A 16,573-nucleotide genomic window follows, 5' to 3' on the forward strand; every position below is an offset into this window, starting at 1 on the left:
TTAATAATTAAAAAATAAATACAAAATATTAACCAAGTTGATAGTTATAGTGTCTAGATTCATCGACGACAAAATAATGAGTTTAGATTTTACCTGTCAGGATAGAAATCTGTGCTTTCTTCATATCTTTTTAACATATATCAAAAGAAGAGTCTAACGGAGATCACCTTTGATTCATCTTCCCAAAATTCGGAGATGAACCCCTTTTCTAATATGTAGCGAAAAGGTCTAAGAAGAATATAGACATCTACCCTCGTGAATAAAAGATTCCAATTCCAAAACAGATCATTCCTTATGAAAACGTGTAAATTCTATATATAATTTATTACTCGTCATACACATGCAGGCCTTAGAGTCCACCTCATATTCTATTTTTATTAAAAATAAATAAAATTAACTAAACCATGTTTAGCACATGTTCAAATTACCTTATGGATAAGATCTTCACTTTGAATACGTGAAGGTATATGCATTCTAATTTATACTCAGGCATTACTAGATTTACCCGTTGAACCTCCCATGTATGTGTTCTCAAAAAATTGGGAAAAATTATGGAATCACATTTATCCATTCCGTAAGATGAAAATTCATCGATGGCAAACACTAGAAGTCGTAAATATAAAAAAAAAAATATAAGAACTAAAAGTCGATCAAACTGTCTAGCTTGCAAGAGACAAGACCCTTAGAAGAATTCGTCAATCTTTTACTAATAAGAAATCTAAATGATACTCAGCTTATCCTTTCTCTGTTCTTCAATTAAGGTGAATAGTTATTTTTTATTTTTTTAAATATATAGATTTCGTAAGATTATTAGTTGAAGCTAGTTCTTCATTCATATTTCCAATGGTTTTAAGATGCCACGCATGAACATAACTTCACCTTCATTGACCCGGCTCAACCCATGTTGTTCTTGTTCCTTGATCCACTGGAAAACGTTTCTCTGATATCGGTTTGTTTCGGTCGTTAGGGTTCGGTAACTCATCGGGCAACTTTAACGTATACGGATAAGCGAGTCGCACATTTAAAAACATTTATCCCCCAGAGAGTCGTGGACGATTCATGACCACAGCCGATAGCGACGTTAGATCCGAATCTTCATTTTCCACTTTGGAAGAATCTACTTTTATCCTGGTAAAGCGACAGAAACAGGACTATACATTGGATTGGGATTTTTTGACCCCTTATGCCGGCCGATTCACTTTATTACGATAGTGCATTGTCATACTGTAACCGTGTATACGTTTGGCAGGTCGGTAACGGTAACGGTAACGAAAAAAAGTAGAAAATAGACGTCGTAACAAGCGCATTAAGAGTTAAACTATTTAACGGTCGTTAAGTTAAAATAACTATAATGCGCCGTGTGGTATAACCTCAGGACGCGAAGTGGTACGCTTCTTTTTTATTGGTTTGTTCTTTCCTTCTGATAGAGTTTTTTTGGACTTCAAATACGCTTCTCTATTTCAGCTCTGCAAGTTCGAGCGTTTTGCTTTACGTATTCTGTGTGGATTCTTCAGAACTTGAGAAAGAAATCGTAATCGGAGAAGGAACTTTTATTCCCCAAGGCGAAACCTTCATTATCTTCGGATTGAGGAAGAACTGATTTCTCCTTATTTTCGAGAGTAGAGCTTCGAGATGGTTCAGATAAAAGAGTTGTATCCTTCTGTCGTAAAGTAAACAGTAGATTACTAACTTTATTATTGCGTTTCTTTATTCATATTGTAAGTTATGAATCATTTGACTCTATGCTTCCTAATTCATATTGGAAGCTATGAACTGTTGCAAATTTTCATGATTTAGAATTTCTAGTTTATTTGAATGAAGTTCTCTGTGTGGATTTCCTTGACTGTAACTCTTCTTTTGGGGGCGTTTTCTCAAGTCGGATCGTGATGCCTTTGTCAGTGGATGAGGTGCGAAAGTAATTCCTTCTGGTTTTGTATGATCGACTGAATTTGTTTTTCCGATCATCTCTTGAAAGTAATTAGTAGAAAAAGGTCTGATTCTTTACTGATTTGTATGCGATTTCTTTTGTAGTATCAAATAGCTCAGACGTACATGATCATGAAAATGGAGCAGAAAGATACTAGAAGCAATGAAGAGGTGGAGATCTTAGAGAACAGGCCATTTGAAGATGAAGTTCTCGGAAAGGGTCATTATACATCGAAACTTTATCATTTGAAAAGGTATGGGAGAGACTCTGTACTACACTACTCTTGTGATTTACGGGAACTCCTGTTCTGCATGTCACATTGTACTTGATCTACTAATACTATGTACTATAATACCAGTTGGATAAGTAAACTTAGAAGCTTAGTTCATGTAAACAGTTTGGGTCAAACACAACACCCCCCAAGAAAAAAAAAATCCAAAAGAAAAAGGAAAAGGGAGAAAAATACAAAAAATAAAGACCTTCCTGAGCTTGGGTTTTGGCAGTGTGCATATTGAACTTTTGAGGACAGTAGCGACCATGGTAATTTTCTCTTTATATGTTTATTCTAATCCATGTAAGATTGCTTAAGGGCTAGTTTGACCTATATTTCTGTAGTTTTCTATTTTTATGGGTTATAGGATTTGCTGTGAGCTCTTGAGAAGCTTACTGTGAATTTGAACCTTCCTTATGAAGTTCTGATGTAATGATTGACTGTGAAGAAGAAATTTAATCCTCCTGAAAGGATGAGTTTTGTCAGAGTTTTGGGCCAATATTTGGAAAAATTTATCTAACCCTCCCCCTCCCCCTCTCCTTGGATGAGTAACAATTGATTTAGGTTATATAGAGAATATCAAGATGCAATAGCCAACCAAGGGATCATCCTGTTGAGAAAGTGCCCCTCCCCTGTCCCAAGTCCATTATAAGACATGATATTGTATAATGCACACATAGGAAAGTTCAAAATCCTGCTTCTTTTTCTGAGTAAAAGCATTCCTGAAACAAATTCTAGGTCAAAGAAACTCCTTGATTTGCAAATCTGTGTGCTTTGCTCACACTCTTGGAGCAAAGCAGTCGAGAAGCTAGGTGGTGGAAATAAATCTGATAGTACGTCGGTCATTCAATCATGCAATGTATAGCATGATTGCTGTTTCAAACACTAATATTTTTAGGTCTTTATTCAGCTAAATTCTTGGCATTCTCACAATTCACGGCCAATGTGCTTTATGGCACTTGGTCCTGGACAATAAATGTTTCTTGGCACTTCTAAACTGCCACAGAGTGCTTTTGGGAATGTCATGGGAGCATTTAATGACCATTGTGAACTAGAGCTGCTCTGGAAACCTGGCCATATGCAGTAAAACAGGCATTCATTTCTTGCCTGACATTAGCTTTTGCAGTTGGGATCTTTTTAAAGCTTATTTGAACTAGAGAAACACCTAAATTTAGTCTTGCAGACCCTGGCTCAAAATTCTTGATTCATCACTAGTCAAGGCTCTAGGAATGAAGTTTGGTTAATCAAAACCATGGACAAAGTTAAATACAGGATTGGAGGATTGTAGACCATATTCTTGGATAAAGTGTTAGTATGGTAAACTCACTTCAAGAGGCTTGAATCCTATTCTCGATGCAACTAGTACCATGCAAAACATTGTTTCTAGAGACAGCTATGCAATTTCAATTGGGAAAAAGGGTATTATGTTGATTTTATAACAAGAGTAAGTTTGGTGGAGATCAATTTCTCTGGAACTATGGAGTTAAGAATTTAAAGCATACTTTAAAACATCACAGATCTAGTTGATTTAAATTCCATGAAAATAGATTTGCCTTTTATGAAAATGTGAGGATTTCCCATCCTCAGGAAAAGAAGCCCTGGAAGCAACAGAACTTGAGAGGGATTTTTTTGGGGGGGGGGGGGGAGGGTATTTTTTCCAGGTTAGAGAAAGGTAAAAAAATTTAATAAATAAATTAAAGAGGAATAGTACAGAATTGATGAGAAAGATAGAATTGACTGTTTTAACCCAGTAAAGGCATCAGTTATTCTTTTCACTGATGATATGTCAACATCCTGGTAGATCTGTTCTCTTCACTTTGTACTATCACAATTTGACATACTTGAGGATAACTTTGTGTCTTATGTGAAATACAAGTTTTGTCCTATGAAGGCACTTCTTGTCAAACAGTTAAACATGTTTCCTTATTTCAGAACTGAAGGATAAAATTTAATGGTGCAGCTCATGATTTTGTTTTCAAGATAGCTTTATTTCAGAAATAAGGCCACAACTACAATCTCTAAAATCTGTTCATAATATTTTGCAGTAGAGTTCCTTCTTGGTTATCTGCTTTATTTCCATCAGACGCTTTCCTTTTGCAAGAGGAAGCCTGGGATGCATACCCAAGATGCAAGACAGGTCTGTTTCATTAATAGTTCGCTCAGTATTATTTGACATTTTTTTTACCATTCTGAAAGCTCTACTGATCAATTGGTTCCTGAAATGGGCTGCTGTACAATAACAGTGATCAAGGTAAGCCTTTTTCCTTTTTTTTTCCTCCAAGCCAGTGTCATTTGGAAATCTTATTGCCCTTTTGAAGTATACTCATTCTCTTGTTGATTTGAATTTGCAGTGCCCGTATTATACCAAATTTCTTTTAACGATTGAAACTATTCATTTGGCTGACAATGGAAAGTCAGAAAATGTGAGTTGTTTCAAGTGTTATTTGGACACAGATATGCTAACTCAACATGCTGTGCTTTATTTTCTTTTTGGTATATTTCTTCTGAATTTAAGTGATAATTTTGGAAAATAGGTACATGGCTTAAGCAATGAGCTACTGAAGGTCAGGAAGGTGGAAAATATTGATATAGCTTCAACAAAAAAGGACTATTGGAGTAATCTAGTTGGTGCCAGTGATATCGACCTCTCCAATTTCAGATCAAAGAAGACATCCCGTGGACCGCTTTCAGAGGGGTGGCAGGTTGGTACTTTCAGAACCATTAGCTCAATGTTTAGGGTCCTGCTCAAATTCTTGCTTAATGATTCAATATAATTTATTTGTGATTATCTCTGTAATCCGCATTTTAGTGTAGCTGAATGTGAATAGACTATGTCCATATAATTCTTGCAGGGCAGGTGTGATCCAGTGATGACAGCATACAAGTTGGTGACGATAGATGTTCCATTCTTGACCTTAAGAGGACGGCTGGAACAGGCTGTGCTTTTGGTATGTTACTTGGATTACAGTGTTTTACAGGCCATTCAGAAACTAAAAGATATGTGATATGTTTTCTGTTCTAGTTACAAATTGACAGAATATTTAACTAGAACATTTTTGGCACCATTTTTTTTTTCACAGGGTGAAGGAGCACTCTTCCTGGAAAGCCATAAGAATTGTTTTGGTTGGATTGATGAATGGTTTGGGATGACAATGGAACAGATTCCAGAGCTTGAACAACGGAATGGTTCCTCTCTAAATGTGGTATAGATTTTATTCTAATTTATGATGCTTGGTTTCAGTTCTAGAATTGTCTAGTAAGAATTTGTAGCTAAAAGTTGACAAAGGGAGGCCACATAAACCAATAAAAAAAGTATTCCTGAGGTGAGGTCCGTGAGGATGTTGAGACTGACAAGTCTAAAAACACACAAAATGACGTGCTTTATGGGTGGTTTCGGTTGAAAAAGATACAAATTGAAAATGAACATTTAATGTCACAAGGGCATTTGTGAATGTTCAGTCCAAACTTGATTTCACATTGGACCAAGTTTAAAGGCATTCTGGTCCTTCTTTTTTTTTTTTTTGGTGGGGGGTGGGTTGTCGCAAGCTGATTGAAGAACTGGATACCCTACAAGCTGCTAGTAATGAAACTTCATGGAGAAGCAAATCTTCTTGAAGTTTTCTACCTGCATCAAGTTAGGTGCCTGAGAGACCAAAAAGCTGAAATATTCAAGCCATTGGTACTTCTTTGCCACCATAATTAGGGATTGCTCAAAAGAGAATCTGCCAAATTGCTTTTCCAGATGTTGATAATTGAGCCTCCCTCTTTATACTAGACCATTATTTGTTTTCCTTTTTGTGGGGTGGTGGTTTTTTTTTTTGGGGTGGGGTGGGGGGGGGGGGGGGAAGGGAAGGGTAACTGCGTGCTCAGTGTTAATTTAATTGTTTAGTTGCGTGCTTTCATATCAAATTGAGAAAATCAGCTTTATTTACTGTCATCTCCTGTCGCCTAAAACAGAAAATTATCAGATCAAGTGCAGAGGCTGCTGAGGAAGAGCTTGATAGTAGAGACTGAATCCAGCAGGTAAATTTGCAAAACATTAAGACATTTTGAATCGAGTACATAAGGAAGTTAAGTCGTAAGTTATAGGATCCCATGTACCTGCTCTTGCTACACACTCATTCTATTTTTTTTGGGTAAAAAAACTCTTGTTACTACTCTTTTACAGGTGCGTTAAATGTTTCCAGTGATTGTCCAAAGAGCCAAATGCGAAAAGAGCTGAGATGGGTATGGAAAATACAGAGCCTGACGATTAGGATCAGGAGCCACAACAACTCCTCAGTTTCTTAAGCCTTGAAATCTCTATACAATTATTCCCCAACAAAATCTGTATAAAATTCCGAGTCCCCTGGGGTATCAGCTGCTGATTTACTATTGTTAGCTGCTGATGTATATGGTGTACAGTAATTTAACACCCCGCCCCCTTTAAAACAAAAAGATGTACAGTTTAGTTTTTTTTTCAGTGAATGTCATATATTTTTAAGTAAAGGTTTTCTAGTTTTTTTTTAATTGAATATTATTTTGGGTCTAGATCACTCTTAAGGTAAGAATAATGTGTTTTCCTATGTTGTTTGACCACACAATAGGGGTGAGTTTTATCCTGATTTATTTTATTAGTATTTAGAGGTGGTTTCGAGTTCGAATCCTTTCCGCCCACCCACTGTAATGCCTGTTCACCCAATTTTTCTCTCTCAAACATGACCCGGCATAGGTGGGTTGTGAGAGAGAGATAATTGGGTAGTATGTGAGAGTGGGTGGGGAGGATCTATATCTGGCAAGTTTCACCTTTATTATGTGGTTGAGAAACGTTAAGGGAATAAGTTGTTCCCTCTTGACTGGATGATGATCCAAACTTCGAAAATTGTTCCCTCTTGACTGGATGATGATCCAAACTCCGAAAATACGCTTCCCAACCCAACGCCTTCCTTGAATGCCACTTCTACTGCAATCTGAAAAGAAACACTTGTCATGTCTTTTGTTGTTTCCCGATACCTGTTTTTGTTCCTTTCATGAACCGTTTCCTCACTTCTTTGAGACCAACTAGTGAGATACACCCACTAGAGAGGCAAGAGCCATGCAAGGATTCTGTGCAGAAACCCATATGATTTGGCAAGGGATCTCCTGATTATCTTTTGAGCAGAAATTGAAGGATTATGATCTGTATATATATGGATTATGTAGAAGCATTAATTCAGAAGTCCAATTAAAGTAACAACAGATGAGGCGTTTTGATGTTTTTCCATTCCAAAGCTAGGTGGATCTCAAGCTTTATTGACATAAGTTGCCAAATATGGAGTTGTCGGTGTGGTTACAGTACTCATGCTTTACATATTGAGCAAGAAAAGGTCAAGGCAATAACCTAAGCGCACGTTACATACTTTTTTGTTTTTTTTTTCGGTAAACCACGTTACGTACTTACGTAACCCACATGCTTTTAAGGGATCAAAACCTTTCCAAGTTCCCAGAAGAGAGTTGTTGTAGATCAGCTGTCAGCTGGCAATAGTGTTTCTGGTGGAGATTGAGGGCATTAAAAATTGGTCCACATGCCCTTGTTGGTCTTAAACGAGTGAAAGTGTTTAAATTATTATTTTTTCTGTGTCTGAGGTTCATCCGGGTCAGAGGGAGCTTTGTCGTTCACAATGGTCGTACCCATGACCTCTCCACTAGTATGGATCTTACTACCAACACTGCATTGACCTACGATAAGTTTCAATGACATATTGTATGGGCTCTTGTGAAATTTATTATTAGATTATTTTATCATATTTTAGTTCGACTACTTTAACAAAAAAATATTATAGAACGATTACTTCAACAATTAGTTCAATATAATTCTACAAATATACAATTTTGAATAAAATTAATTAAGTCAATTAGTTCAATAACTAAATTAAAATAATTCAATTACTTTGTTGTTTTTTAAAAAGAATAACAGAAAAAAAAATAGAGAGAGAAATAAACGAGAAAGAAATTAGTTCAATATAATGTTAGAAAAAAATAATTAATTCAATAATTAAATTGAAAAAAAAAAAAAACTGATCTGGTTTGAATTGTAAGTTTACTAGAGTTGGTTGATTGCACCATATTTCCTTGATAGTGAGTTTTTATACTTGTTATAATGGATATCAAATTGCCATGAGTGTTGCCTCTGATTCATCACCATTAGTTATTCCTTCCATCGCCTAAACTTATGATGTCCACTTCCATAGCGACCCCTACACTCCAAGCAAAGGGATATTCTTATCCACATAAAAGAAAGTGATAAACAGCATTGGATGGTGGGTGTGGACCTTTTACATGATTGTGGAAAATTTTTCCCGTATTTTGTCTTTTTCTGATGTCGGCACCACCAAATACGGAACCCACAATTGCCACGTACATGCTGGCTGCTTATGGGAGGAAATTAAGAGTCTGTTTATATTCTATGCATAGAATTGAAACAGGGGCAGGTCACTTAGAAGATTAAAAGCTCCATCATGGTCCTCATTTTTCAAAATCAAATATTTGTTTTCGTCTCAACAACACCAAAGGGTGAAGGGAAATTTATTCTTTTATCGATGAAAATTAAAAAAATTATTCATAAGTAGATCTATAAACGGATCGGATTCGGCTTGGAGACACCTGTAATAGAATATGATTAGCAAAACTATTATTGGAATCCGAATCTAAATCCAGCAGAAATTTAGAAAAGGCATCCGAATTTGAATTCGAAACTTTATGGGATAATTTGAATTCGAAACTTTATCGAATTTCCGATAATATTTTGATCTGATAAACAGTCCATTAGTGATGGGTGATTGTCATTTTTTTCATTTTTTCTGATTTCAATTTTCGGTTACAAATTACCAGTTCCCAATCCAATTATCAAACATTCTTTAGAGAAAAATATTTAATATTTTACTTTAACCGGATAATTTTCGTTTTTCTATTGTCCGGTAACCGATTACCGTTTCTGAATCCAATTATCATCCCTTTCACGGGAAAAAAATGTTGAATCTATATTCTATTAGAATATTATTCGATCCGATAAGCAATTATCCGAATTTAAATCCGGTTGTTTAGCAGATGGATACATAAATTTTTCGAAATGGTAAATCTTGACTATCCATTTACAATTTTACTGATAAGTTCTTGTTACTAATTGCATTAATTTTAGTTGTCACAAAATAGAAGATGATAAACTTAATAACTTATTATTGTTATTCATGCTGTCATCAGCAACCCCTATAATGGACGTTAATCATGTGTAACACAATGATGAATTGATGAGACAGGTTGGTAGAGTGGGCTTGAATGTTCCACGAATTGAATTAGATTATTTATTCTTATCTCTTCCTACCAAACCATGGAAGCACCATGAAGCCTGAAGGTGCCAAAATCCACTTCACTAATCTACTCCTTGTCTCCTTTTGGTCCTCTTCAAAAGCTAAGAAAGCTTTCCAGTATATCTAAACATTGGGTTGCTTAATTGGCCTAATTTGATAGCTTGCCCTAGCAAAAATTAAGTCTATAACACTGTACATTCAATTTGCAATAAACTGAATCTCTTGATTCCTGAAATACAACTTACAATACCTTTTATGTATGAAATCTCTGAGGAAATTATATACAAAACATACCCCGAAAGGCAAATAGTATTTATCTCTTAAAGAGTAAGAAGAGATCATGGGTTTTTTGACTTTGCAGAGGATGAATTGTTTTCCTTCATCGATCATAACTGAATCATGCTGGGTTGAGCCTTAGTCATTCGTGTAGATCCGTAAGGCTCATCGTTATCAATTCTCCTGTTGTTCCTGAAAGCAGCAAAGCCAATGACATAGAAAATGACAAGTAGGATGAGAACCACAATGTTAATCAGTGAAACTTTCCTCCAGCTCTTCTTGATACTGGCGAGTACTCCAGCCTTGCAGGAATCACAGGCGTAACAGAGCTGGGTTTGGTCGTTGCTCCACCTGGTGCAGTCCAAATCGGTGCTCGTTGTTCCTGTTCCGATGTTCCACATCGTTTCATTCTCATACACATATCCACACTCTGTAGGTGGCTTACAACACCCAGACTACAAAAGCAAACATTAATCTTAGATGTTAGTTCTGATGAGGAATTAAGCTAAATTAAAGGTGAGAAATTCAACCCATCTTCTATCTTTGATTCAATTCCTAAGCAAGATCACATACAAGTAAGAAATTAACCCAATTGATAAATGATGAAGAAAATGAAAACCCATCTTCTATCTTTGATTTAATTCCTAAGCAAAATCACACACAAGTAAGAAAGAAACCCAATTGATAAATGATGAAGAAAATGAAAACCCATCTTTTATCTTAGGAAATCAAGTTCCCGTAAAGGCAAGAAACCCATTTGGTAATCGATGGAGAAAATGAAATTGGAAAGAGAAGAGAAGATGTCAGCTGTTTACTTACTTGGACAGGGTTGAGCTTCCGGAGATAGAACATGTCAGCAGTTTCAGAATTCACTCCCATTCTGGCACAGACGTGGGAGTCTCTGATACACGAACTGATCTTGGACCAGTAGGTGTTCCGCTCAACTCTGTCTTTGAGCCAACCGGAGTAATCGGAGAGGTAGTAGTCAAGGTAAGAACGATTCTGGACAGTCCTGCCGGAGCCTTTATCAGTGACACCGTAGGCAAAGATGATGAAGCCGATGAGGGCGGCGATGATGAAGAACATGGTGAAGAGGTAAAACCAGAGTAGGAAGGTGTTACGGTAGCAAGCTCCAGCGAAACCAGCGAGTGACACAACCATGATAGCGACGCCGATGATGATAAGTGGCCACTGCAAGAACCTCAAGCAATCGGTGCTATTTGCTCTGGTGCTCAGCCATATTCCTCCTCCAAGAATTGGAATCGAAAGCAAGAAGGTGAAAAAATTTACCAGTCCGACCAAGTTGTTGCTGAACCTCATGGTCTTGATTCTGAATATGAGTATGAATATGAATATTCTCTCTCCCACACGCGAATAACAGCTCCTTTCCTTTCCTCTATATAAGAGAAAAAGTTGCAGGAACAACTTAACTTAATTAATGGCTGTTGTTCTTTTTTGAGATCTCAAAGCAGATATTTTTCTTAATTTTCCTCATCTGGTTTGTTTGGCAGTTTTATCCGAAAGGACAGCATGATCTGTAAGGTGATTGCAGCCATGGACCCATCAACCATGTGAATGATGATTAGTCATTGAGCCATCATTATCGCGGCTGAATTAGTGAGTGAACGGTAGTGGCAACTGGGCAATGTATGTTTTCACAAGTACTAAAATTACAGTATCCCTTTGCTCATAATGATTCATACATCTTCATCATACGTTTAAGAAGGGGTCCATCTCCCATTGATAGATTCCATCTTAAATACGTGCTGGAATATTGTGAGGGGAGAATGGTCTTTTACTCAGGCAATCTCTAACTCGGTCTCAAGTTCGAGTCACTGTTCCTTTACACAGGGCGAAGCTGCCTCAGGGAGTCAGGGTCATGGGCGCGACAACCCCCTGATCCTTCATTTTCTTAAAATTTTCTGAGGGGTACTAAGAGATTTTGCCTAAAATTTTCCAAAAAAAATACTATAATGGCCCTCTTTCCATGTCACGAGGGTATGAGGCCTTAGGTCCTTTGTCACTAGACTTGTAAATGGATCGAACTCGGCTCAGATTCCACCAATATCCAAATCTGAAACCAACTAGCAAAACCGCTAGCTGTATCCGTATCTAAATCCAAATCCAAATCCAGTGGAAATTTAGAGATACCATCTGAATTCGAGTTCGAAACTTTACTAGATATGCCAAAGATGGTATGTTAAAACGGTTAAAGACTCAACTTCCCTAGGGGAGGTCTTGGGTTTGCACCCACTCGGCGGCATTAATATAAAGCTCCCCCTGAGGAAGTAAATCGTGGTGCGCGCAAGCTTTCCCGGATGAAACTCAGTTCCAAAAAAAAAAAAAAAATTACTAGATACCCAATAATAATACAATCCAATAAACTATCTAATTATTGATTGGCTATTGTCATTTTTTTTATTTTTTTATTTTCGATTTCTAATTTCCTATTACCGATTTATGAATCCGATTGATTCATTAACAGCCATTTTTAAGAAAAAATAATGTTTAATATTTTATTTTAATCGGATAATTTACTATTTATGATTATCCAATTCTCGAAACCAATTATCATCTAATTTTGGAGGGAATTTTTTTTGAATACTTTAGTGTATTTAGATATTATTCGATCCAATAAGCAATTATTCGAATCTTAATCTAATTATTCATCATACGCATATAGACATTTTAGTAACATGCCCTAAAGGAATAAGAATGAAAATTTGGAGGCAAATTTTAACTATTTATGTATAGGTTTATTTGTCATTAATTTGATGGCAAAGAAAGGAAGAAAGTGAGTGTATATTCTGGTCTCATTGGACTTTAATTCTAGGTATACCAAGTACACGTGGGGAGTTAAGACAGGTCCTTTGGAAAAAGCCGTGAACTGTAGAATCATCGCTAATATAATCGACGTGACATATGTGGTCCATATGGATGAGGCTTGGCATCATTAGTTCTTTTTCAACTCTGTTTATATTAATATGTGCTTCGACCGATTCAATACCGATTTTTAAATTTAAATTTGAAGCGGGTGAGTGAGTAAGAACGAGCTTGGGGTGTGACGATCGAGGGACCCACCATATCAGGGAACAAATAGTCAAATATCCTCCACCGTTTGTTGTCGGCTGAAAGAAGATGCCCCTATTAATAAAATATAAAAGAGATTCTATTCTATTTCCTGCTTTTTCTTTTTCTTTTTCTATTTTGCGCTTTTCACACATTATTATTCACTCACTCACTCCCATGGTACACAGTGTCGGCGATATATAGCCGTGTTGCTAGGGGCGACACGATATTTACAATATATCGGTGATATATCTCCCTGTGTCGCCTATATATGGCTGAAATGTTGATATATCGCCGAAAAATCGGTGATATATCGCTACATTCGATATATAACACTATTTCATTTATTTTTCGTTTGATTTTTGCCAAAGTGACATAGGACCTCTACAGGCTCCGGGGGCCTGCCCCCACACCCCCACCAAGGCCCCCATGTCCATCAACAACAATATGTGAAACATGAGCCATACTCAAGATAATTGTATAATGAATTGTAAATTTTAGTACATCTATTTACTAGTTATGTATTTGGTTATGTTTACATATTTACATTAGTTTATATGAATTTTTCAAACTTCCAGTTTTGCCCACATATAGTTAGACATGTGCTAATTATAAACTTTAGATTATGTGATGTTTTAGGTCAAAATAACACTCCCAATGTGTTTATTGGCCTCAAATTAGGACTACACGTCAAATTTCAGGTAAAATGACTTGAAATACCCTTTGAAACAAGGGTTCGATTTTTCATCGAAATACCCATTTGAAACAGGGATTTAGGAATTTTTCATCGAACCTCTGGCAAAAGTCCGCCGACATCTGGCGACATGTCGCCCGAGTCTCCATGTTGCCATGGTCCAACACACCGACACGGACCAACATGTCGGACCATGCTCACTCCTATCATGTTTTTTCCCATGCTCACTTCTTTATCCCTCTTGTTGTATTTATGAATATATGTGACACCTTGCTTTTTTTATTATCCCCCCGCTACGCAATGTTCGGACTTTTTATCGAGTGCGACCTATGCAAGCATTAGCCCTGTGCACTACAGCGAAGACTCACTGAAGGCCTAGTATAGTCCACAGAAGCCGGTAGCACTCATGCCAAGGCCAAAGAACACATAACTGTCCAATGCAAGAAATAGAGGAACAGAGGAGATTCGAACATGGGACATGAGATATACCTAAACCACTTAGGAGTGAGCTTGGGACCACTAGACCACCACCCCCGATGGTTCCTTGCTATTACGTTACACATTTTCTTAACTAAACGCTAAACCCCCAACAGAGGAGAAAGCTAGTTTCATCTAATTGAGAAAAGCCACTTTCCATGTTTCTCCTAACAAGTTAAAAGTTTTAAAGGAAGTGACCGACTTGAGGAAACCCATCCACGTCTACGACTGTTATTGATATTGAATTAGGTTGACCCAAAATTAAAAAAGAAGAAAAAGAAGAGACACATTGAAGTCGGCATTGATGTGGAGACAAGGTATCTTAACAAAGAGAAAAATATTATTTTCCTTGACCCAATAGGAAAACAAAACTATTAACTCGGAGCTTTGCTTGAAGGTTGATTGTTGCACCATGTTGCTTGAGGTTCACATCCAAATTGGCAGTTGAGATAAAATTTCAACCACTCGTTTAGTAATCATACTTTACTAAATAGAAAAATCACTTACTTTAGATTTGGTCAGAACCATAAGTTTTGATCTAGACTGTAAACTACACAGTGTTGTGCATTAATTACAATAACTTACAACAATTAACCAAAGAAAATCTTTGATTCAGCAGCTCAAGGGCATCAGCTTTGATCCACCACAAGAAGAAGAAGAAGAAGAAGAAGAAGAAGAAGAAGAAAAGGAGGAGAGATATAAATCCATATATATACGCAAAGGGGGAGAGAGAGAGAATGAATAGAGTTGAGACATTCATAGAGGTGATACTTGCCATCTTCAGTCCACCTGTTGGGGTTTTCCTTCGATATGGCTATGCTCTATGTACAGGAATTTTGTTATATTCAAGAAATTGACTGTCAATTTCTCTTTGGATGGAGGACATATGTCCATTAGTCATATCCGAAGGTTCAAATTTAATTAAAATAAAATAAAATTTTGTCTACTCAGTTTTACTTTAAGCTTTAAAAATGTGACTGATGGACATATATCATTCATCTAGAGATAAATGAACCTTATAAAATTACAATATATATAGCAATTGTATATCATTAAGCTTCTTCACCTACTTATTCTATACATGTAGCATCTGATAGTGATGGATGAAGAAAGTTGAAAGTGATAAAACTAAATTTGATGGTTGATGCAGGAAGAGTTCTGGATATGTATGTTGCTTATGATATTGGAGTCCGGATCTTCACTCCATCGGGGGAGCACAGATAAGATGTATGTTTATCTATTACGAACTTAATTGCAATCATTATCATGATTTTCTCTTTTTACTTAAATTGTATTGTAATGCAATTTAGTTAAGATGTTGTTTAATAATGAGTGCATTTGGTACACAGTTTGAGTAGATTTATGCTGAGATAGATAAATACATTTGCCTCAATTATTACTTTCAACTAGTATTTATAGAACAACACTAGATTCTCTATAGCTAATTGAACTCTCCTTTAAGCCCATTATCCTGTTGGATATTAATCATAGAAAAAAATTCGACGAAATATCACAGAAACATGACACTAATTTGCCGGTTGGTTACTCACTAAATCGACAAATCCTTCCGAAACGATATTTACAAAAAATCGAGGACAATTCATTGTGAAATATCACTATGCTTTTTTATTTCTACTTTATATGTGTCGCTGTACAGTGCAGTTTCTGAGGTGTGAATGCATGCTGTACGCATTTTGGCTTTCACGATATTTTTTGTGGGACCTATTAATCTTTATTTCACGTGACTATGAGTTTCAGTTTAGATATTTTTTTAGATATTTTTGTAAACGGTTTTGTTGCAAATGCCTAAGAGTCTAATTTCACATAGTCCGTAATTATTACAACTTTCTATTTGAAAACCCCAACCTAGCCTTCTAGGGTTTATTGAAAATCCGTATTTTGAATCTCTACCGTTTGATCTTTGTCATACATGCGTGAGATGTATTCAATTTTTTTAATTTTATTTTTTTACTAATAATTTTAAATAAACAAACTGTAGTCTGATTTCTGAATCTTTGATTCCTAACTGTTTGTTAGAGGCCATAATTTTACCCTATATTTTGGCAAAATCCACTATATAACTCAGATACCTCCTCAACATCTCTAGTTTACACGGTAGAGAAATGTAGAAAGAATATTAGTTAGAAATATGTTTTTGGGGTAGAGCATGCTCAAGATTCGTACAAGGGTATTCTCAGCTGCCGACCTAATGGAGAGTGGTGGGACCTAATGGATTGGAAGTAACAGCTGTAATTACAACAGAGGACAGCTTTCAAATAAGTATTTATTCTTGACTACCGACATGCACTTATATATATAATATATGTAGCTTTTAATCTGGATAAGCGTTGAAGAAAGTAGTAATAGTAATATCTTTGGGATTGTGCTGTGCGCATATGAATGGATGTGATTGGCAAGCTAACTGGAAACTCAGCCAGCCACGTAGCTAGCAGCTGAAGCAATCAAGGCAACCCAATCAGTGGACGAGGTTGGCATCATCTCATCTATATATATATATCTATCAATCTTGATTG

General features: G+C 36.4%; 1 protein-coding gene and 1 pseudogene across 2 annotated transcripts; one reads left to right on the plus strand and one right to left on the minus strand.

The window, feature by feature from the left end:
• The first annotated feature begins 1,413 nt into the window (after nucleotides 1-1,413).
• LOC149027051 (uncharacterized) lies at nucleotides 1,414-6,878 on the plus strand (annotated as a pseudogene). Its single transcript, XR_016173940.1, has 11 exons — nucleotides 1,414-1,652; nucleotides 1,877-1,907; nucleotides 2,032-2,180; nucleotides 4,244-4,335; nucleotides 4,442-4,449; nucleotides 4,550-4,621; nucleotides 4,733-4,900; nucleotides 5,051-5,146; nucleotides 5,279-5,401; nucleotides 6,156-6,221; nucleotides 6,386-6,878. The product of XR_016173940.1 is annotated as an uncharacterized LOC149027051 (transcript).
• A 2,677-nt stretch (nucleotides 6,879-9,555) lies between these two features.
• Nucleotides 9,556-11,299, minus strand: LOC149027052 (tetraspanin-3-like). Its single transcript, XM_089158589.1, has 2 exons — nucleotides 10,619-11,299; nucleotides 9,556-10,254 (listed from the first exon to the last, which is right to left on the minus strand). The coding sequence occupies exons 1-2, from the start codon at nucleotides 11,117-11,119 to the stop codon at nucleotides 9,910-9,912; spliced, it is 846 nt and encodes a 281-aa protein (XP_089014715.1). The 5' UTR covers nucleotides 11,120-11,299; the 3' UTR covers nucleotides 9,556-9,909.
• Between the last annotated feature and the right edge of the window lie 5,274 nt (nucleotides 11,300-16,573).

Source organism: Hakea prostrata, chromosome 1 (genome assembly GCF_041222555.1).
Source record: "Hakea prostrata isolate BN-2017 chromosome 1, UWA_Hpros_2, whole genome shotgun sequence".
NCBI lineage: Eukaryota > Viridiplantae > Streptophyta > Magnoliopsida > Proteales > Proteaceae > Hakea > Hakea prostrata.

Bases quoted from the DNA above. Each gene is read 5' to 3' on its own strand.
- LOC149027052 (XM_089158589.1), bottom strand. From the start codon at position 11,119: ATGAGGTTCAGCAACAACTTGGTCGGACTGGTAAATTTTTTCACCTTC. The intron at 10,255-10,618 runs GTAAGTAAACAG...TTGCTTTTGTAG, and splicing joins GGAAGCTCAACCCTGTCCAA to TCTGGGTGTTGTAAGCCACC.